Raw genomic sequence first — 21826 nt, forward strand, 5'->3', positions numbered from 1 at the left:
TATTTCTTGGGGCGCCTGGGTGGCGCAGTCGGTTAAGCGTCCGACTTCAGCCAGGTCACGATCTCGCGGTCCGTGAGTTCGAGCCCCGCGTCAGGCTCTGGGCTGATGGCTCGGAGCCTGGAGCCTGTTTCCGATTCTGTGTCTCCCTCTCTCTCTGCCCCTCCCCCATTCATGCTCTGTCTCTCTCTGTCCCAAAAATAAATAAAAAACGTTGGAAAAAAAAATTTTTTTTAAAAAATGCAAATATTTCTGGTAAGTTAACCATCCACACCTTAGCATAAAATAGTGCAAATACGTGGATTTTTCTCCCTAAGGCTCCTAACAATACCCAAGCCAAGCGATGAGCATTTTCATGGAAAAGGAGGCAGGAATCTGGGAGGGGTTGGAAAGGAGGGCGCCGCGCCAAGGGCTTTGGGCAGGCGAGCATCTGTGTGAGGGTCCACACAGGTCGGGCTCCTCATCAGCTCGTGGTCAGAGCGTAACACAAGAGCCCCGCACCTTCCACGATGCTTTTTTCTAGCTTGATGACAAAACACTACTCTCACCCCATCACAGAACAATGGAGTCTTTGCAGTTTCACAGTTCGGAGGCTTAATTTACATGTGTGACTTTGGGCAAGTTGCTGAACCTCTCTGTACCACACAGTTCCTCAGCCTGTAAATGGGGCCTAATAACAGTACATACATCACAGGGTTGTTACGACAGTGAGATGAGGTAAGGTTTGTAAAGCATTTAGACCGTGCCTGGCACGAGGGAGACTTCTATAAGCATCAAAGGAAACACAAATGAACCCATCCCAGGGCCGGCTCTGAGTGCATTGAATTTACAACGTGTACTGCCTTCCTCCACCAAGATGAAGACCGCGGGTGTCGGGAGACACACAGAGTGAAGACAGGGAGGAGAGAGGGCACCCAAGGCACCCAACGTCCCGGGAGCACCCCCACCCCAGCAGAGACGGCCGCAGCCTTCCGGGAAAGCTGGGGGACACGGGAGAGCCATTTTACCCAGACGGCAGCCCTAAGGGTGCAGACAGCTGCTGTGCGGGCCCCACCCGCTCTGGGGAGCAAGAGGTTTGCTCAAAGGCCAGGAGGTGAACGGAGACATTTTACAGCCCCCCACCACGGGACCCCTCTGCTCCACCTCCCCTCCCTCCGCGTGCCCCCGGCTCCCCGTTTGGTTCAGCGCTGCCCTACACCGTGCAGGCAGCTGAGCCCTGGAACCCAGGGGCCCCGGCCCGCCTGACAGGCGCAGTTTCAAGTGGCGGCTGGCAGTCGCCAGATCCCAGGGTGGGCTCTCCGGGCCAGGCACCCCACCAGGGCCATCGGGCACTGTGTGCCAGCCCACAGCCCCCAAGCCCCCTCCTGGGAGCCTGGGGGAACAAAGCTCCCCTTCCAACCAGAGCTGCCAGCATCGACCCCTCCGAGTATCTTCAGGGCCACAGCCCAGAGACTGACTGGCACTCGCCCTCACTGACCCCTCCGGGCCCACCCACTCTGCCCAAGGTGGACACAGGATAAGGAGAACCCAGATGCCGTCACCTCCCCCAACCCTGGCTTTGGCCCCCACTCAGACCCAGTCCGGGCCCAGACCCTGCTGTGATGAGGCTGATTGGGCCTCCTTGCTGGCCGCCACCACGGCCCGACTCCCGGCCCACGAGCCCGTGTCTGGGCTGGTCTTGACTCGAGGCCCCCTCCACCCTCTTTCACCTCCTCCCCCGCTGACCCCCACGGTGAGACACCAGGAGCAGCACGTGAGGCCAGGAAAGGAGCCGGCACCCTGAATCTCCTACTGACACCGTGCTCCGCTCCCACGGACTCACCCCAGCGGCATTGGGAGCAACTGAGACATCGTACCCCTGACGGTGCGCCCGCCCCCGCTAGCTTCTCCCCGCAGGGCTATGGGACAGAGAGGACTGCCGGCAAGGCCTGGACCCGGCCTCCCACAGATGCCTCCCAGGAGCTCAGCTCTGACTCTGCAGCCTGCCAGCGGCACAGGAAGGGCCGGGACACGCGCTCGTGCGTGCACGCACATCACCTACACCCTCAGGCACTTGCACACACACGTGCGCACGCACACCGCACCAGCTCCCGAGGGCTCCGCGACGCCCACCGAGTTCTCCCCACGCCCCACGGAGCCACACACGGATGCGCAGAGTTCCACATCCGGGTCACGCACAGGAACGCAGAGCCCACACTGGGAACGCGCCAGGGGCACTCCCGTGGTCCCAGTCTGAGCCACACTAGGGCACCCAGGAGGGGACTCACCCACGGCCACCCACAAGACGGTGGCTCTCTTGTGAGGAACCCCAAAATCCCATTGTTGGGTCTGAAACTGCTGCTCAGACCCAAAACTGTCACTGCCAGGGCTACCCTGGACCCTGGGGGACGGTGAGAACACGCTTTCTGCTTTGAGGGGAGGGCGCCAGGAGCCCCGGGCAGACAAGGGCAGGAGACAGATCAGATCTGGCCAGCTCAGCAGGACCCCACAGACTCATGAATTTTTCAGAGGCACCCAAAGTGAAGAGCGAAGCTGCCAGTGGGGTCCCGGGGGTCCTGCTTTAAATTATTCACAGCTGAGCAAGGGTGGTAGCATCTGGCCCCAAGGCCCCGACTTCAGGTGTAGCCTCCCTGAGCCCAGGCCGGAGCCAGCCCTGTGGCCGGCAGGCAGGGCACCTCCCTGGGCCTCCACATCTTCCTCGGCAGCCCAGGCACACGAGCCCTTTGTGAGTGCCACTCCGTGTCCCCGGCTTGGTCCCCCAGGCCTGAGGTTGTGGCTCCCCCACCCCGGGCGGCACCGTAGGGCTGTGGTGCCCACCCTCCCCCACCCACAACCCCCGCCCAGCTGCCCAAGGGGCTCCTCAAGCTGACACCCTACCCCCCAAGCCCGGTGGACCCTGCCCCTCACCCTGCTCGGCAGCCCCTGCTTGCGGTAGGAAAGGGCCCCCCCGCCACTGGGCAAAGGAGGGCCCCCCAGCTCCCTCCACACCCCAAGCCTGCACCCCCACCTGACTCCTGCAGGCCACCGCCGCGGCTCCAGCGGCCACTCCGGAGCTGGACAGCAGCAGAGACAGGAGGGGAGCCCACCGGCCGCACCTGCGAGCACGCACTTAGTGCCGCTCATTCAAACACCTGCTCTGTCCCTCGCGCCTTGCCACCTGCAATGCTACTGAGACCAGGGGCTGTCAAAGTTTGGTCTGGGCCCCTCAGGTCCCAAGAACCTTCTAGAAGGCCCTAGAGGTCGAAACTGCTTCCGTAGTCCTACCAAGACCTTGTCTCTGTCACTACTGTTCTCTCTTATATGTGGAGTTTTCCAGAGGCCGTGACGTGTGATGACGCCACACGTTTGTCACTGTGTGACGGGGTGAGAACCGAGGGCCAGAGTGTCACACGAGAGGCTGTGCGAGTCTCCCCACCCCAGCCCTCCCCTGTGACAGGGGCTCATCTCCCTGCAGTGTCTCAAGCCCGAGGTGTGGCCAGTGCCCACCGGACCCCAGAAACCCACCTTCCGAGTGTGGGCGGCTCCAGGAACAGCCTGGGCACTTCCCGCCGTCCTGCTGGCAGAGTGCTGGAGGCAGGGGAGCCCCCTTGCTGGACCCTGGGGAAAATCCCGGGGAGGCGTGCTGCCCCTGTGGAGGCCCAGAGCCACCGCACCCCGCCGGGCTGAGGCCCCGGGTTTCTGCCTCCTCCAGCCGCGATCCCCTGCCCGTCCCATGGGCCATACACTGAGCCTGGTACCAGGCAGGGGTGCTTCAAGGCCCGGAGCCCTGCCAGGCTCCAGATCCGGGCGCTTGGACCTTCCTGGGCCTGCCTCCATCACCTCACCCGGGGCCAGCAGAGGGGCTGTGAGCACAGACCTCTGGTGGGCAGGACCTGACCTCGTCCCACCTGAAGTATCTAGGTGACCAGGACTCCCAGAGGGAGCCAGGTGGCGACAGCTTGGGACAGGAGGTCAGGGACCACTACAGACCATGAAGTGCTTTCACCCCAGTGGGGCTTTCTGTCACTCGTACCCTGTCCCCGGCTCACAGCTTTCTTCGACTTGACAGCCTCCTGGAGCAGACAGATTGCAGGGTCAGCGGGTCCCCCACCGGTGGCGGTAGCCTGCATCAGGAGGCACCTGGTCTCCCAAGGTCGCAGACAAAACAGACAGTCCAGTTTGAATCTCAGATAAAGAACAAGGACTTTTCTGGTGTGAATACTGCATACGACATATTAAAGAATTATCCGCTGTTTATCTGAAATCCAAATTTGACTGGGTTTCCTGTGTGTGTGTTTTCCTCCTCAGGCCATCTCCCTTGGCGGCCTCCACAGATCAACCCAGACCCTTCCCATGTGGTTTTGCCCCACCAGTGCCACTGCCCGGGACACAGACTGGGAACCGCACTCTGCCTGGCTACTCGGCCCTTCCTTCTCATCACACGCTGTTCATGCGCCTGCCTGAGACCCATGCTCGCTTTGGGACAGGTGGGGACACACAGCGGCCCCTCCGCGGCCCATCTCTCCTGGCTGGCAGCCTCACCCAGTGTGGTGGCCTGCCTGTGCCCCCGCAGGTTTCCCAATCCCTGGAACCTTGATGGGGCCTGTGAGGCCAGAAAGGGTCCTGCGGAAGTGACTAAATCCTGGATCTCAAGATGAGGAGACTAGCCCGGATTATCATGTAAGCCAACTACATGCGTCCTTATAAGAGGAGACGGAGAGAGATCTGACACACAGAAGGGATGCCACGTGACCATGGGGCAGACATTGGAGGGGACGCAGCCACAAGCCAAGCCACTTTTGGAGCCACCGGAAGCTGCGAGAGGTGAGGAACAGACCCTCCCTTAGAGCCTCTGGGGCAAACACAGCCCTGCCAAGGCCTGAATTTCGTCCCACTGGTGGTGACTTTGGCCGGTAAGAGAGGACACCTCTGTCATTTTAAGCCACCAGTTTGAGGTGATTTGTTGCAGTGACCCTAGGAGACTCACGTGGTTGACCTGCTGCCCACCCTGGAGGGGAAGCCCCCAGCCCATTCCCCACCACAGGCAACGGAGTCTGCACTGTGAGCCTGGGTGACCCAGCTGCCCATCCCCACCCCCACCCCGAGCTCCTTCTGCAACACCAACACCAGGCACAGGCTGGGGCTGCTTTCCTGGAGCAGGGATGGGGGAGCAGGGGTGGGCCTGCCATCCCCGCCCCCTCCCCCCCAACCTTGATGACCAAAGTCAGGGCTTTCTCTAGGGTTTTGCGCGGCTAGAGCTCCTGGGCGAGGGGAGGGCTCAGCTGAGGAGCCGGGAGCGGGAGGTAGGTGGTGGTGCCCCTCCAGCCACAGGTGACTGGCTGGGGAGGGGAGTGAGACGCGGGGGCCAGTGTGCCTGACAATCACTGGTGGGGGAGGAGCCCTCAGCTCTCAGAGACCCTCAAAACAGTCCGCCCCCTTCTGTGGATCCGAAGTGACTGATTGTGCTGGATGCCCCCAGGAGGGCATTCCAAAACTCGCCCCCCTCCGTAGCCAGCCAGACCAGCTGCACTGCGGATCGGGCCTCCAGTACTGGGCCACAGCGTGTGTGGGGACCCCCGCCCCACCACCCACCCTGGGTAAACGCGGGAGGCCATCTGGGCCGGAAGGAAGGGGCTAGGAGAGAGCGCAGGGCGGCCCCCGGGCGGCCCCCGCCCACCCCACCCCACCCAGAAGCAGGCGCACACGGCTCTGGGGTCGCTCAGTTTATTGGTAAAACGGGCACTGAGCGCGGCGAAGTCTGGGCGCGGAAGCGGGGGCGGCGGGGGCGCTTTTCCTCTTAAAGAACTTCCACTGGACCTTGATGGCGAGCATCCAGTCGCTGACCGAGAGCCTCTTACAAGCGGAGGTGCAGACATGCGCCTGGCGGGGGGGCGGGGCGCCGGGCCGGGGGCGGGGCCGGGGCCGGGGCCGGGGGCGGGGCCGAGGGCGGGGCCGGTACGCGGCGCCGCCGGGGAGGGTCGCGCCGCGGGCGCCCGTGCTTCACTTGCCCGCCTTCTGAGCCTTCTGCGCGGACTTGGTGACCTTGCCGGCGCCGCCGCTCTTCTTTTCCACGTTCTTGATGACGCCCACGGCCACCGTCTGCCGCATGTCGCGCACGGCGAAGCGGCCTGCGGGGAGAGGGCGTGAGGGGTGGGCGAGGGCCGGCCTGGCCCCGCCCCGGCCGGGACACGCCGGGCGCAGGCGCACTCGCGCCCGCTGCTACCTGCCCAGCGGGGCTGCAGGTGGCGCGGCGCGGCCACGGCCCGAGGAGTGTGGGACGCTAGCGCTATCAGGTTCTCGGGTGGCAGGAACGACTGCAGGACCCGCCCCGGGCGTGTGGGGGTCCCGGGACGCGCGGACGCTCTTGGAGCGCGCCTGGCGAGGCACAGCTACGACGAAGCTGGCCGGCAGCCTGCACAAGGCAGCTCTCGCATAGAGGCCGGTGCGGCCAGCCAGCTGCTGTCCAGCTCCGGCAGTCAGCCCTAATGCTGCCACTAGACTGGCTATGGGGCCCGGGGCCTTCATCTACAGAGGAGGACACCATCCCAGAGCTGGCCGGCAGGGCTGCTTCATGCATGGGATGGAGGCCGCAGGTCTCCTGCTAAACTCTAAGCGGGGCAAACTGAAGGACCCCCCCCCCCCCCCCCGCCAAACCCCCCACCCGGAAGTGGTCCTCTGGCAGCCCGACCAGCCCCACCCAGGCCGCACCTCCCTCCACCACCTGCCCAGCTCACCGAGAGGTGGGTACTGTGAGAAGCTCTCCACACACATGGGCTTCCCAGGGACCATCTCCACGATGGCTGCGTCACCGGACTTCAGGGCTTTGGGGTTGTCCTCCAGCTTCTTGCCCGAGCGCCGGTCAATCTTCTCCTTCAGCTCGGCAAACTTGCAGGCGATGTGTGCCGTGTGGCAGTCGATGACCGGTGAGTAGCCGGCACTGATCTGCCCTGGGTGGTTCAGGATGATAACCTGGAGAAAGAGGTGCACGAGGGCACAAGGCCGTCAGGCGTGCCCAGAGGGGGTGAGACGGCATCGGAGCGAAGCTTTAGGCCCAGGGGCCCAGGTGCTGGCCGTGGGGAAAGGTCAGGGACCCACACCCCTGACATGGACCCCAGGGTCCTCATCAAGCATTTGGCAAACCACAGGAGAGAAACAGCCAGCAAGTGCACTGCATGAAGGGCCACTGGGCAGGACTCATACTGTCTGCACCGGCCAGAGCTGAGGCAGGGGGATGAGAAAAGCGGACCTCAGTTATTACACTTCGGTTATATGTCAAGGAAGCCAATTTTTACACCTGTTGTCACACGAAGAGGTGATCAAGAGGGTGCCGTGAAAATGTCGAGAAGAGAAGAAAAGAAAAGAAAAATGTAGAGATGTCTCCGGCAATAAACTACTAAAAACATGTTCAGGACTCAAGCGGGACCTCAGTGAGGTTCAGAGGCCGGGCCCCTCCGGTGTCCGCTCTTCCCGTGAGTGTCCTCAGCCCTGATCCAGCCTCTCCAGGCCTGGGTGGCCTCGTTTGTAAAGCAGGGGTCTACATTTTCCCAGGCGCCAGGCTAAGGGGCGCCCAGCACCGTGCGATGACAGCCCCACCACCCTTGAGGGAACGGGCCACACCGGCCTCTGCAGCCACGCACCTGGGAAGTGAACTGGGCAGCCTCCTGGGGTGGGTCGGACTTGCTGTCCCCACACACGTTGCCTCGGCGGATGTCCTTGACCGACACGTTCTTCACGTTGAAGCCAACGTTGTCGCCAGGCAGGGCCTCGCTCAGGGCCTCATGGTGCATTTCCACTGACTTCACCTCCGTGGTGATGTTGACAGGTGCAAAGGTCACCACCATGCCCGGCCGAAGGATGCCCGTCTCCACTCGGCCCACGGGCACGGTGCCAATGCCTGGGTGGAGGGAAAGAGGGCTGTGAGGGGTGGGGGAGAGGTGTGGCCACATGGGCAGAGTGCAGAGACGGGGGAGACCCCAGACAAGGCAGACACTGAGGTTCAGACGGAAGTGGAGGCTCCCCTGGCCTGTTCTGTCGGGAACAGAGAGGACTGAACAAGAAAGAACCCCTAGTCGTGCTGGGCAGGAGCAAAGTGGGGGGGGGGGGAGCATGGGCAGAGGGAGGCCCATCTTGACCAGGGGCGGTACTGTGGGGACCCCTCCCTTCTCTGAGGCCCCTCCTGGCGAGGCAGCAGCAGCAGCACGGGTCAAGGCCATCCACCCAGGACTGCCTGCCTGTCTCGGGGAGCCACCCCCAGAGGGACACTGTGGCACCAGCGCTTCTCATGGATCTGCTGACGCCTGTGTGCCTGCTCAGTGGCTATGCGGGGTCCCCCAGCGTGCGTGCAGGGAGACCCTACTCCCATATCCCTGGCTGTGGTATGACAGACATCGAGGCTGGTGGCTGTTTTCTGTGCGAGGTGAGTGTGACACCCCCGTTCTGCACGAGCCCCCTGGCTGGGGGTCTCCACGGTGCTCCTTGTGGGCCTCATGTTTGCTTGTGGTTTCTCTGTCATCTCACGAATAGCATTTCTCATGCCTGGGGTAGGTCATGTCTCCCACAGGACTGGGACGGTCATGGGGGAAGGGGACGTGTGAGTTACCCTTATGCCACCAACTCCTGGCACAGGGCTCAGTGCTTACTTGAAGAGAGAAAGACCCTGGACAGATGGATGAACGGGTAAGGGTGGTAGGTGTGTGGATGGATGGATGGATGGATGGATGGATGGATGGATGGGCAGATAAATGGATAGATGGATGGGAGGGGTGGGTGGATGTCTGGGTGGACAGATAGGCAGATGTTGGGTAGATGGATGGATGGACAGATGAATGTGTGGGGTAAACAGTCGTCTGGATAGAGATGAATGGACGGATGGATGAATGAATGATGGATGGATGGTGGATGGACAGGTGGATGGATGGATGGATGGATGGATGGATGGATGGATGGGTGGTGGATGGACATATGGATGGACGTGTGGATGGACAGATGGATGGATAGATGGGGTGGATGGATGGGTTGGATGGATGGATGGTGGATGGGTGGATGGATGGATGGATGGATGGAGCATGGATGGGAGATGGACAGGTGGATGGACGGCCCCCAGAAAGTGTGCAGCACTGAGGGACAGGCAGATAACTTGGCCTCGAACCCTCCTTGTCAGGGGCCCTGGTCTCAGGAGCTGGGTGTGAGGGGTAGACCCGGCCAGGGTGGGCTGGGCCAGCTGCCTGAGGTGGAGCGGCGTGTGTCAAGCACTGAACCGTCACTCACCGCCGATCTTGTACACGTCCTGCAGTGGCAGGCGCAGGGGCTTATCTGTGGGGCGTGTAGGGGGCAGGATGGTGTCCAGGGCCTCCAGCAGGGACACGCCGCTGGCGTTCCCCTCCTTACGCTCCACTTTCCAGCCCTTGAACCACGGCATCTGGACAGGAAGAAGGTGTCCGTTGGAGGCAGAGACCGCCTCCACCTGCCCCGCCCTGCCCCACAGCCCCAGGGCCTCCCCAGGACTTTGCAGAAATCCCGGTGGAGGCATGTGACCTGAGAGGGCCTGGGGAGCAGGGGAGCACGGGACTCGCCGCTACCTAATGGCCAACGGTTCACCCCAAGCCTGTTCATGCCATCGAGACGCTGCGCAGCCTTGCACCCTCCCCAGCCCCGGGCCACACTCCCAACATCACAGGAGCCTTGGGAAAGCAGGTCTGGCGAAAAAACAGCGGGGCCCCTTCCCCAGCCCAGACTGCTCACACCGCACTCAGACGGAGGCGGGTTCTGGCACCCCTGAATCAGCGTCCAACATGGAGCCCAGCCCAGCTCAGCCCCTCTTTCCAGCAGCCCTCAGATCCCTGGGCAGGGCCGGCACCAGAGCGGGAGGGGCCGGAGTCCGGCCGGCGGCCAGGCCAGAGGCAGAGGGTCCAGCCTCGGCCCCCAACCGCTATGCCACCTGTCTCCAGGCACGGCTGACCCGGCATGGCCCAGGGCTTCTCCCGCCTGGAGCCCCCCGACCCACTGGCCACAGGCAGAGAGAAGGGGAGGGGGCCGGAAGTGCTGCCCAGTCCACTCCCAGGGGCTGTGTCCTCCCGGCACCACAGATCAACAGACGGCTCCCTGAGCAGCAGGTCAGGAGCGGGAAGTTCAGGGCTAGGGTGTTCTGTCGGCCCTGCCAGGAGGGTGGGGAGTGGCGGCTCACTGGTTGCTCCGTGACATCCTGTGCGGGACCCACCACGTGCGAGCATGCAGCCTAGCGGGACGGGGGCGGGGTCCCCGGCTTCGGCCCAGGGCCCCCTCCACGCCCGCCCAGCTCCGTGTGGGTGGCTGCGGCACTGGCTGGAGCAAATGGCCACCCTTCTAGGCCAGCGCCGTCCTCTGCCTTCACCGCGTCCAGGCCCTTGTTCTCGCGTTCCGAAAACCACTTCGGGCCCCACCTCGTCACCTCCCGCTGAGTCAGAGTCCCTGAGATGCCGGCTGGCTGCGGGAGCCAGAAACTTCCCAGCTGGCCAGCGGAGAGCCGGGCCTCGGCCCTTCCCAGAGCCCAGCCCGCTCCACACCCCGGGGAGACGACCACCAACCCCATGAGGGCAGAGCCTCCTGCGACAGAGCGCTTGGGCCTAGGCCGTGGCGGCCGCTGCTCCCACACTGCCTGCCCAGAGCCGGTACCCCTGGCCAGAGAAGGGGCCTCTGCTGGCCTCATGGGCACAGCGCCTAGGCCCCGAGGAGGCGGCGGCCCGCCAGGCAGACACCCACGGGGCCAGGTGCCCAGGGTCATGCAGGTTAAGGGAACACAGCGGGGCTGAGGGGAGCCTACGGACAGGCCTTCTGACCCAGGGCCCTGGGCTCCCGGGCAGGGTTCCGAGCGGCCCCGTCCCCCCCAGCCCAGCCCCGGGCAACTCACGTTGGGGGAGGGCTCCAGCATGTTGTCGCCGTGCCAGCCGGAGATGGGCACGAAGGGCACAGTGGCGGGGTTGTAGCCGATCTTCTTGATGTAGGCGCTGACCTCCTTGACAATCTCGTCGTAGCGCTTCTCGCTGTAGGCGGGCTCCGTGGAGTCCATCTTGTTGACCCCCACGATGAGCTGCTTCACGCCCAGCGTGTAGGCCAGCAGCGCGTGCTCACGGGTCTGCCCGTTCTTGGAGATGCCCGCCTCGAACTCGCCCACTCCTGCAGCCACTATGAGCACCGCGCAGTCCGCCTGCCGGGCAGGTCAGGTGCAGTGAGCCCCGGGCCCCGCCTCGCACCGGGCCCCGCCAGACAGGTGCCCCGGGATGGGCCCTCGGGGTCTGGGCCTTAGGGGCAGCAGCAGGGGCTCGTCCATCCGTGTGAATGGCCTGACAGTGTCTGGGTCTGTCTGTCTGCAAAGGCGGCCCTGACAGAGGCCAGCGGTCCTTGTGGGCACCTCTGCCTAGCTGAGATGATGGGGCCCTTAGCCAGCTCTGTGGGGGACTCTGTCCAGGTGTGATGAGGTTATCTCTCTCTCCCTCTCCTCTCCCTCTCTCTCCTTGTGCCCTGGCAAGGGAGCAGAGGAAACCCAGCTACCCCTCAAGGCTCCCGGGCCCCCAGGTGTGTACTGTACGGGTGCCCCTCGGCCCCCTGCAGCCCTGCCCACCTGGGACGTGCCAGTGATCATGTTCTTGATGAAGTCGCGGTGGCCGGGGGCATCGATGATGGTGATGTAGTACTTGGTGGTCTCGAACTTCCAGAGGGAGATGTCGATGGTGATGCCGCGCTCCCGCTCCGCCTTCAGTTTGTCCAGCACCCAGGCGTACTTGAAGGAGCCCTTCCCCATCTGGGGGGAGCGGGGTGGGGGGGGGGTGGTTCAGGGAGGGGCTTGGGACTCAGCCCCTGGACCACGGCAGCATGTCACAGCGGAGAGACCTGGGTGACAGCCTCCCTCGCTCCCCACTGGAACCCCAGGACCCCGATCCCATCTCCGGAGTGAGGGAGTCAGATGCAAGGACCTCTGAGGGACACCTCGACCTCAGCCCTGCCATCCTGTGTCCCCAGGTCTGGCCTTTGCCACCTCGATGCTTGCCATTTGAATGTCCACCAGTAGGTGGCGCAAGGGCCTGGGAGTCAGGCCTGCGGAGAAGCCCCCAGGCGGTTTAAACCCCTCCCCTGGCTGGGGGCTCCCCTTTATCTGAAGCTGGCGACCCCCGCACCCACAGCCGCACCCGCAGGCGCAGATCACTGCGTCAGCCACAGGCCTGCAACACCACTGTCGAGGTGTCAAGCCCAAAATCCCTCTGTGATTTTTTTTTTAAGACAAGAAATAAAAAGGAAATTGGATGAGGTTGCATGGCAGGGCCGGGCTTTCCAGCTCTTTCTACAGACAGCCAAGGCTTCCTAGTAGCTCTGAGGCCCCTCCTCCCCTTCCTCGCCCCACCTGCAAACACCTGTGCCCAGCCCAGCGAGGCCCCCGTGCCGGGCCCAGAGCTGTGGTTACTGCCGCCCAGCTGGGCTGATGCGAGGCTGCCCGGCCAGGAGGGCCGCCCTGCCAGGACCCAGATGGGACCCAGCTAGACCTGAATCAGACATCCTGCAAACACCCACGGCCTCCCCCCAGCGCCAAACCCGCAGGGAAGGAGGGAGTGACGCAGCGTTTGGGCCCAGGCGCGGAGGGAGGCGGCCCAGCACCCCCCCCCCCACACACACACACACACACTCCGAGCGAGGTCAGCCCAGGCCAGCAACTGACTCCTCCTGGGCCCTGGCCCCCACCCCTCTGTCATCCAGGAGAGGACCCTTACAGCCCCCCACACGGGGGCTTCTCCCAGAGCAGACCCCCACTCCGTGACCACTTCCCACTCGGGGGTCTCTGCCACTTGAGAGAAAGCTGGGTCACCGGGGCCCCTCTCATCCTCACCAGGCAACCGGGACCCCCCACTCGACAAGCAGCCCTCCCCAGCCCAGCCTGAGAAAGTGGGGCCGGGTGCCCGTCAGTGAGCTATTAATAGCCACCCTGAGTCGTGGCCCAGCCCCGGGACAAGTGAGGCCAGCAGTGCCTGCAGCCCCAGCACCCGGCCCTGGGGACACGGGAACCCCACCCGTTCCAGGTTCTCAAGTCCAGTGTGGCAGAGAGTTCCGGAGCCTGCTGTGGCAGGGGGGCAGCAGAAATGCTGCGTCCAGGCCACCTCCCCTGCCCCAGGGGCAGAGCCAGCGGGCCACCCCTCCCCCGCCAACACCAAGCACATCATCCTCAGAAGGAGGCAACCCCACCTCCCCCCCCCCGCCCCGTGCCACTCCACCTGGACTCTCTCAGATATTTGTCCCCCACCCGGCTTCCTTTAGGGCTCACGCCCTCGTGCCCTGGAGGAGATCAGCTGTGCCTGGAGTCAGGGACGCGCCAGCCCGGCCTCCAAGGCGGGAAGCTGTCCCCTCAGTGTGGCGAAAACGACAGGGGCCCCCAGGCTCACCTCCGCCGCCTCCTTCTCAAACTTCTCGATGGTCCTCTTGTCGATGCCTCCGCACTTGTAGATGAGGTGGCCCGTCGTGGTGGACTTGCCGGAGTCCACGTGGCCTATGACCACGATGTTGATGTGGGTCTTCTCCTTGCCCATTCTGCCCGGGGTGGGGGGAGGGGCCGGACCGAGCTGGAGCGCTGTGGCTCAGGATGAGGGGGCTGTCGGGCAGTGATTCTGTGGGGTGGGGTGGGGGACAGGCCACGGAGAGCCTCAGACGGAGGCCAGCAGAGACACTGCCCTGCACAGGTTGCCAGCACACCCCCACCCCTGCCCACGCACCTGGCCCCGAGGCAGGGGCCGCATTCCCACATTTAGTAGGGAGGGAAGACCACCCCCCAGCCTGGGCCTGGCCCTTTCGGGTCAAGTGGCAAGCCCCAGCAGTCCAATCTGCAGTAAATATCGGGGTGCTGTGCCCACAGGGCACCCCCATGAAGGAGGCTAACCCCCCCGAAGGGGGGGGAGGAGCGCCAAGCTGGGCGAGCCCCATGACCAGCCAGGAGCCCGGTGATGAGTCACCCTGCCCCGCTCTCCGCTCTCCGGGGCTCTGTCCCTGATGCTTCTCCCCTACCAGGAGTCCCGGGCCCACGGCTGTGCCCCACCCCCACCAGCGTAGCTGTCGCCTGGTGGAGAGACGGTCAGTGCTCCCCACTCCTCTCCTCCAGCAGAGAGGGAGCCATCTTCCCCTCATCCCTGCCAGGCAGGCTGGCACCAGGGGAGACAGGCTGGGCCAGAGCTCCGACAAGGCAGTGGTGCCCAGACAGGGGGCCTAGAATAGCTTGGGCCCTCCCCGGACCCGGGCAGGGGGCAGACAGTAGGGCAAGGGAGTGGGGTGCCGGCTCTGAAAGAGGAGAGAAGAATCTGGCCCCGCAGCCAAGCTCAGCAAGAGCCAGACAGCGATGCCTGCAGCCTGGTGGGGGCAGGGGGGCACCCCCTCCCCCTCTCCCTCTGGTCAGAACCCAGGTCACAGCCCCTGCCCCATCCTGGAGGTCAGTGAAGAAATCTGGGCAGCCCGGGAGGGGACAGGTGCCTGGGGGAGGGAAACAGTGCACCCTAGGGTGCAGACACCAAGCGGACACCCCTAGGCCCACCCGGTGGGGGCAGGGTGGTGAGTGCCTCCGGGCTCTCACTGCCTCCCCCTCCGCGGTCGTCTCCAGCAGCCCCCAGCAAGGACGACCCTGCCCCAACCCCGCGGGGCCCCAGCCGGTTCCAAGGTCACGGCAGCAGGGCGATCGCCGCCGCCCAGAAGACCGCTCCCCCGCCGCCGCCGCCACCACCGGGTAAACAAGCGCCACCGCGGTGCCCCCACCCCGGCCCCTGTCGCCCGCGGGGACCGAACCCTGGTGCCGGTCCGGGCGCGTGGGATGGCTGGCCGAAGCCCGGGGCGAGCAGCGCAGCCTGGCCAGGCGCCTCCCTGGCCCCTCTCTGCCTCCAGGTCCCGTCCCCCGAGAGAGGGCCCTCTGCGGAAAGCTGGGGATGGAGCCGGAGACCCGGAGGCCGAGCGTCCTCACCCAGAGCCGAGATCTCAGCCAGAGGGACCAGCAGCGCCGGCGCGCCGGTTTTATCTCTCCGGGAGGGGGTCCACCTATTGACGGAGCGGGCGCAATGCACCGCGCCCCTGCAGTACGGCAATGCGGTACCGGCGGGGGAGGGGGGCGGGCGGGGCCGGGGCGGGGACGCGAGGGATGCGGGGATGCGGGGACGGCGGACGCGCGCGGGCGCGGCAGGGACGCGACAGAAAGATGCGGCGAGGGAGCGAGCGACAAAGGCGCGGACGCACCCGGAGGGAGCGCAGGCAGGGAGGCGCGGAGAGAAGAGAGGGGGGCAGGGGGAGGGAGACGGAGAGGAGGGAGGCGACGGGAGAGGAGCAGCCAGAGATGGAGGGCAGATGAAGCAGAGCCCGAGTGGCCAGGCTCTGGCGCTCCTGGAGAGAGCGAGACGGCACTGCAGATGCCGAGGGAGGCCTCCGGCCAGGGGTCAGCCCCAGGTACCGGAAAACACAGGTGGGGCCAGGGTAGCAGCAGGTAAGGCCTCGGCCAGGAGGGGGCAGGGACTGAGGTCAGGGGACTGAGGTCAGGGACTGAGGCCTGGCCTGGCCCCCCACGTGGTGGGTGCCCGCCGGACTAACAAGCCTCCGTTCTGCCTCCTCAGTGTGGCCTCTGCGGAAGGGGTCCTTCCCCCGAGACCCTGGAGTCTGCTCGCCTCCAGGCCCCTGTGCCCGGGTGTCTGCCACGTGGCCTCACCCTGGCGTGCCCCCAGTCCGGCCCCATGGGACAGACTGAAAATGCTGTGTCCAGGGTCCCCTCAGTTCGGCAGAGTGACCTGAGGCCTGAGGCGGTCCACCTCCACCACCGTCCCCGCGAGGCTTCTGGAAAGGACTGTTTAACACCCTGGGCCTCTCTCCACGCAGGGAGCACTCCAGGTCTGTTCCCAGAGCCCACCGGTGCCTCCTGGGCTGCCCTGGTGTGCACGACGACGGGCAGGAGCCCCCAGGGAAGCAGAGTCCCAGGCCACAGATGGGGGACCTCTGAGGGTCCTGGGCAGACCAGGGCAATGGCCAAAATGGGTTTTCAGGGGAGGGACGGGGAAGCGATGTGTTGTGTGAAAACCAAGTGTACAGGCCTCTCCACCGTTGGCACCTCTCCCCGTGGCCTCGTCTGCCATCGTCCGGCCACCGCTCCTGTCTTATTCTTCTTAGTGACTGCAGGGTCTTTAGAAATGTGTGTTGAGTGGGTGAGAGCAGAGGCTTGGTGCCCAGCTCCTTGCACGGGGGCGGTGGCTGAGAGAGCCCTCAGAGATGGGACCCTCAGAGGTCGGGGGGGGGGGGGGTAAAGGGGCCCAGCACAGTGGGGGGGGAGGGCAAGCAGGTCTCCCCTGCTCAGGGAGAGGTCTCTGAGGGAGGGACAGGCTGTCCCATTGGGCTGTGAGGACGGGGGGACCTGCCCCACAGGACCAAGGTCTGCACCCACAGACAGACGGACTCCTGGCCCTTTCAGGCAGGGAGGGGCTCACAGATGACCCTGGGCACCTCCAAGTGCTGCTGATACTACCACGCAGGAGCCAGGAATTAAAAATAAACTCCTGGCAAGAAACGGAGACCCCCCCCCCCCCCCCCCCCCCCCCCCCCGGCCCAGCTGCCCTCTATATTTAATGCGTCCCTCCCGCCTGAAGGTTAGCAGGGGTCTGGGAGGCATCGGGATTGGCTGAAGCTGGGATGGGCCAAACCAAGGCTGAGGGAGGCCCAGGCCCCTGGAGACGCCCACCCCCATTCCCCCAGAGGGACCACCAGCGCCCAGGCCCCCGGGCTGCCTGCAGACCGCTCCCCGTCAACAGGTCTGGACTGCGCACCTACTCTGGGCTTACCCACAGCCGTCAGCCTGGTGGGGACCGAATCACATTGGGACACCCCTGCCAGGGGCAGGCCGGTGCTGGGAGGTGCTGCTCGGGGGAGCAGCCGCTGCCGGTGGGATGCAGCATCCTCCCTGAAGGCCCTACACGCTGACCCCGAGGGGTCTCAGGGGGTTTCTCCAAGGTGCCTCTGTGTCCCCAGGATGCGCCCCGTGCACCTGCAGCGGGGCAGCCTGCAGGGCCCTGGGAGGCTGGGCGAGGTGGCGACACTCAAGCTCTCTTGGACGGTGAGACTGCACAATGAGACACCGACAGTGCTGAACAAGCCCGTACGACTGCAGAGTCCCCAAACTAACACCTCCTCGCCGTCGCATAGCATTTAATAACTACAGGTCACTGAACAGAACCGAACACCAAATACTAAATAACCCGTCTCCAGGCCTTGTGAGTTCATCAAGTGCTGGGTGGGCCTACCAGGCGGCAGGGCACCCACTGACCAAGAGTCAGCTGGGCACAGACAGACAAGCCACAGTGCCCAAGGTCACACAGCAAGGAGAGCGGAACCTGCCGGCAGCTTGGAAGGCCTGAGTCCGGCCAGTGTCACTCCTGGACAGAGGCCAACCGGTTCCCGCTTGCGCTCCTCCCCTCCTCCCAGGTCAGGCTTGCCACGCCTCCCCCTCCAACTCCCCCCAACCCCCCCTCCCAAATCCGAGCCTCTAGTCACAACGGCCCCCAGAGCAGCCGAGGGGGTGGTTAGGGCGGGGGAGGGGGAGCAAAGAAGGGGCCACCGCCTCACGGCACACCTTCTGTCCCCTCCGGTGACCCCCAGCTACCTCCAGCGGGGAGCTGTTTGGGGAGACACAGGCAGCCCCCACTTTGACGGGCTGAGGTTTCATGAGCCCGTGGAAAGAAGACCCAGCTAAAATTAACCGTTATCAAGCTGTCAGCCTGGAAATAAACCCTCCTCCTATTGGCTGCTGGTGATGTCACTGCTGGGTTAATAATAACCTGCGAATGCATAACTGACCAGCTGGGCATGTGCCTTCCTGCGGGGCCAAGGCCAGTGGTCACCCTGGGAGCTGCTGCCCGGGCAGTGAATTGGGGGCAGGAGGGGGGTCAGGGCTGAGCACACCCTCCAGCCTTGGGGTGTCTCAGAATGACCTCAACTCCTGGCCTCGGGCCACAGGCTCCTGTCTGTCCCCAGGACTTCCGGTGTTCACCCTCACGTGCGGGGTCAGTCACATCTCATCTCCCAGCCTACCTGGGCAGCAGGACCCTGGACGGCCTTGGGGTCAAGGTCCTCCCTCCCCCAGCTCCCCAGGCTGGACAACCAGGGAACTGAGCTGCCCATGAGTCCGCACATTAGGCGGTGTCCATGGAGGAGGAACTGTCGGCTGCTGAACTCCCCACGGAAAAGCGAGATCGTGGCCCCAAATCAGAGAAGTAGGGGCCAGAGGGGGCGGCGGGCGGGGCCTGGGGGCCGAGCCGCCTGGTGGCAGGGCTGGGGCGGGGCTGGAGGGGGGGTGGCGGGCCGGCCGCTTGCGCCCCAATTAGACCCAAGGCTAGGCAGGGGCCCCACCGAACGTCCAGCCCTGTGATCGGTCCCTGGGCCGAGTGGAACGGGGTGCGGGGTGTGACTTACTAGACAATCTAGGCCCCCAAACGGTCCACCTTAAGAAACCCAGCGTGCCTGGAGGGTGGGAAGCCCCGAGGAGGGGGACGCAGCCCCTCAGGGAAGGGAAGGTCAGCGGCAGGGGACTGCCCTAGCCGCCACCAGCCACCAGCACTTGGGGCCGCCGGTCCCCCAGCAACACAGCGGGGCGCTGTTGCCATGGCGAAGGAGCAGCGCTCCACCCAGAGCCTGGGTTAGTGTCATCAGTGCTTGGGAGGGCAGCTTCCTGCCGCCACCAGAGCTCCACCCCTGCCCTGCCCAAGCCCAGCGCCACCACCAGGGAAGGGGTCTGGCGAGCTTTGCCCTCTGAGCCCCCCAGAGTCCGGGGCTCCAGCCTAGCACCAGGAGGAGGGGGGGCCCAGCCCCCCCCCATGTGGTCCATGGCAGGCTGGGGGGCCACTGGAGAGCCCAGGGGATGGGTCAGCCTCTCTGGCCAAGAAGGGGCCTCCCCTATGGTGGGGCCCAGAGACGGAGGGAGCCCCTGGGGAGGGTCTACAGACCCACTGCCCACTCCTCAGGTGCTGCAGGGAGAGGCCACAGTGCTCAGTTCAAGGAGGAGTGTCTCCAGGCAGACAACCCTGGGGATCCTGAGGCTCCTTAGCAACTCTGGGCCCATGTTTTCACCTCGTAGGTAGAGCAAACCCTCGGCAGGGCAATTGGGAATAACCTGCCTCCAGAGCAGGAGGCCTCGTGGGTGTCTTAGGGTGACTGGCGCAGGAGGCTGTTGGCGGCCTCCATCAATGGTGGAGGTCCAGAGCCTCCCCTGCCCCAGGGGAGACCCCCTCCCTACTGGCAAGACTGAGGAAGCTGGTCCTTGGTTAGAGAAAAGGTTGGGGGGTGGGTGCGGGGACTGTCCTTGGAAATACTTAGAGAAAAGTGCACAAATGACAAATGTACCTGGCCACCCAGATCAAGAAACAGAACACTCCCTCGTGCCCTCAGAGGTGACCACTGTCCTGACTTCCTAGACCGTGCATCATGCTGTCTACTCTCAGACTTCACATACACGGTCTACACGGTAGTTGTTTCTTCTCACTGCCGTACGGGGTTCCGCGTTCAGTGCCGCTCTACGATAAGGTTGCCGTGTGCCGCTGTGTGTGAACTTGTGTGAGGACACCATGGGGATGGGGTTCGGAGCCACAGGTGTGCACCGTCATCTGTTCACCGCCTCTTGGCTCTAAACTCCTGCTTCAAAACCTGCTCTGTGATGACGGACAGAATTACTTGAAGCATTTCTGCTTTACGGTGAGCAGATCGTTCCATAGGGCAGGCACTGAAGGATAAATTCACCGCTGAGAGAAAATTGATTGCTCGCTGGCTTTTTTCCTTGCTGGTATGAGGAAATTCTCCTGTTTCTTTGCACATCTAGTAATTTTTGGTTGAATACTGAACGTTCTGTAAAGACTCTGGATTCTGTTATCTTCCTCTGGAGACTGTGGGTTCTTATTTTAGTGGCCATTCAATCGCTGGGCCTGTATGGGCTTGTTTTCATGCTTTTTGGTGTTGATTTGTGGAACACCCAACATAACTTCCCTCAGATTGATAAGATTCAACTTTCAGTCTTGGTCCCCCAGCCTTTCATGAGGCTCAGCTTTAACTTTTCTTAGATGGTCCTAGAGTAGACATTACTGTAGGTGGGTACTCTTCTCTCTCTCTCTCTCTCTTAATGTTTATTTATTTTGGAGAGAGAAAGAGTGTGAGTGGGGGAGGGGCAGAGAGAGAGAGGGAGACATGGAATCCAAAGCAGGCTCCGGGCTCTGAGCTTTCAGCACAGAGCCTGACACGGGGCTCGAACCCACAAACCGTGAGATCATGACCTGAGCCAAAGTTGACTGAGCCACCCAGGCACCCCATCTCTCTATTTTTTTTTTAATTTTATTTATTTAAGTAATCTCTACCCCCAACATAGGGCCCAAACTCATGACCATGAGATCAAGAGTTGTGTGCTCCTCTGACTGAGCCAGCCCGGTGCCCCTGTAGTCTTATCTCTTAAAGAAATAAGTCAGAAGGTCTCTCCACCCCAGCCAGGTCCAGATACCAGTGGTGCCCAGCATTGGATGTCTGCTGATATTCTGGCTCTGATCTCAACTCACCCCCCCTCCCCAGGATTCATGCCCTGGAGTAACTTCTTCCCCTTGAGGGCAGAAAGAGCCTGTGGCTTGCATCCAGCCAACAGAACATGACAGAGGGGGTGAGCTATAACTCCCTTACTTGGCCTACGTTATTTAAGACCCTGTCTCGGCAGACAGACCGGAACGAGGGATTCTCCTCCTGGCCTTGAATAAGAGAACTACCAAGATGCGAGAAGGCCTGTGAGGGGCCACAGGTCAAGGAACCCCTAAGAGCTGTGAGTGGCCTCCAGCTGTCCAGCCAAAGAAAGCAGCCATGTGACCTTAGAAGAGGACCGTGAGCTTCGTAAGGAAACTGATGGCTTGGTGGCACCCTTCTGAAGCCCTGAGCAGAGGACCCAGTAAGCCGTGCCTGGACTCCTGACCCAGGGAGCTGGGTGTGCACAATAAACACATGTTTTGTAAAGCCACTAACCTGTGATCGTTTGTTATGCAGCAATAGATAACTAGTACACTAGGACACAGACCGTAGTGTCTGCTCTCCGTGAGCCCCCCAGGCTCCCCCAGCCAGAAGGCACAGAGCCGAGCCGCTCCCCGCGCTTCAGCCAGCCTGCGCCCCAGCCTCAGCCTGAGCCCACTTGGATGACCCTGCGAGTGTGGGTCCGCTGAACCCACCTCCCTCCACCCGCAGCCCTACTCCCTGGGCCCCCCACCGCCTGGGGCGGCTGCCGCAATTGGGTCTAGCTCCACGCTTCCTCATGGACACAGGGCTGGCCTGCCACCTGCCACTTCTCCGTGGCCGGAAGCAGTAGATTCCACACATGTACATTTTTTATTCTGAAATCATTGCAAACTTAGAGAAATGTTGCAAGAGTAGGTGCCCCCAGCGTCGGGCGCCCTTCGCCGGCATCCTATTGTCAATGCCTGCCCATCTGCGTTCTCATTCTCTGTGTGTGTCCATGCAATTCTGTGTGTGTGTCCATGCAATCCTCTCTGTGTGCGTCTATGCAATTCTCCGTGTGTGTGTCTATGCATATTCTTTTTTTCAAGCCACTTGCGAAGGGGCTGTGTAAATCGTTGCCCTCGACTGCGTCCTTCCAACTGACACAACACTTCAGTCTACAAGCCCTGTTCCGATGGCGCCAGCCACCCCGGCAGCTTTTCCCGGTCTGGGACCGAACGCTGGTTTCCCAAGTCACATGTCCCGATCTCCTCTAATTGGAAATAGTTCCTCTGCCATTTGTGTCTTTTATGACACTGACATTTTTTAAGAGTTGAGGCCAGTTGCTTTGAAGAGTTCCGTCTTCTGGAGC

At 63.2% G+C, this 21826-nt stretch overlaps 1 protein-coding gene and 1 long non-coding RNA gene across 3 annotated transcripts; one reads left to right on the forward strand and one right to left on the reverse strand.

The window, feature by feature from the left end:
* Positions 1-5686: 5686 nt before the first annotated feature.
* EEF1A2 (eukaryotic translation elongation factor 1 alpha 2) lies at positions 5687-15066 on the reverse strand. The gene is made up of 8 exons (XM_058686227.1): positions 14936-15066; positions 13380-13601; positions 11573-11752; positions 10862-11158; positions 9244-9394; positions 7614-7870; positions 6711-6945; positions 5687-6104 (listed from the first exon to the last, which is right to left on the reverse strand). The coding sequence occupies exons 2-8, from the start codon at positions 13521-13523 to the stop codon at positions 5977-5979; spliced, it is 1392 nt and encodes a 463-aa protein (XP_058542210.1). The 5' UTR covers positions 13524-13601; positions 14936-15066; the 3' UTR covers positions 5687-5976.
* Positions 15067-16780: 1714 nt separating this feature from the next.
* LOC131486085 (uncharacterized) lies at positions 16781-20983 on the forward strand. Of its 2 annotated transcripts, XR_009249181.1 has the most exons (3): positions 16781-18215; positions 19440-19689; positions 20694-20983. It is a non-coding gene; the product is annotated as an uncharacterized LOC131486085 (long non-coding RNA). The 2 variants fall into 2 exon arrangements; XR_009249180.1 differs by lacking the exon at positions 16781-18215 and having other exon boundaries at positions 18237-19689.
* The last annotated feature ends 843 nt before the right edge of the window (positions 20984-21826 follow it).

The sequence above is a fragment of the Neofelis nebulosa genome, chromosome 9 (genome assembly GCF_028018385.1).
Source record: "Neofelis nebulosa isolate mNeoNeb1 chromosome 9, mNeoNeb1.pri, whole genome shotgun sequence".
Classification (NCBI taxonomy): Eukaryota; Metazoa; Chordata; class Mammalia; order Carnivora; family Felidae; genus Neofelis; species Neofelis nebulosa.

Excerpts from the sequence above, each read along its gene's own strand:
- EEF1A2 (XM_058686227.1), bottom strand. The coding sequence starts at position 13,523 with ATGGGCAAGGAGAAGACCCACATCAACATCGTGGTCATAGGCCACGTG. Across the intron at positions 11,753-13,379 it reads TTGAGAAGGAGGCGGCGGAG|ATGGGGAAGGGCTCCTTCAA; the intron begins GTGAGCCTGGGG and ends CGCTCCCCCCAG. Across the intron at positions 6,946-7,613 it reads CTGCCCAGTTCACTTCCCAG|GTTATCATCCTGAACCACCC; the intron begins GTGCGTGGCTGC and ends CTCTTTCTCCAG.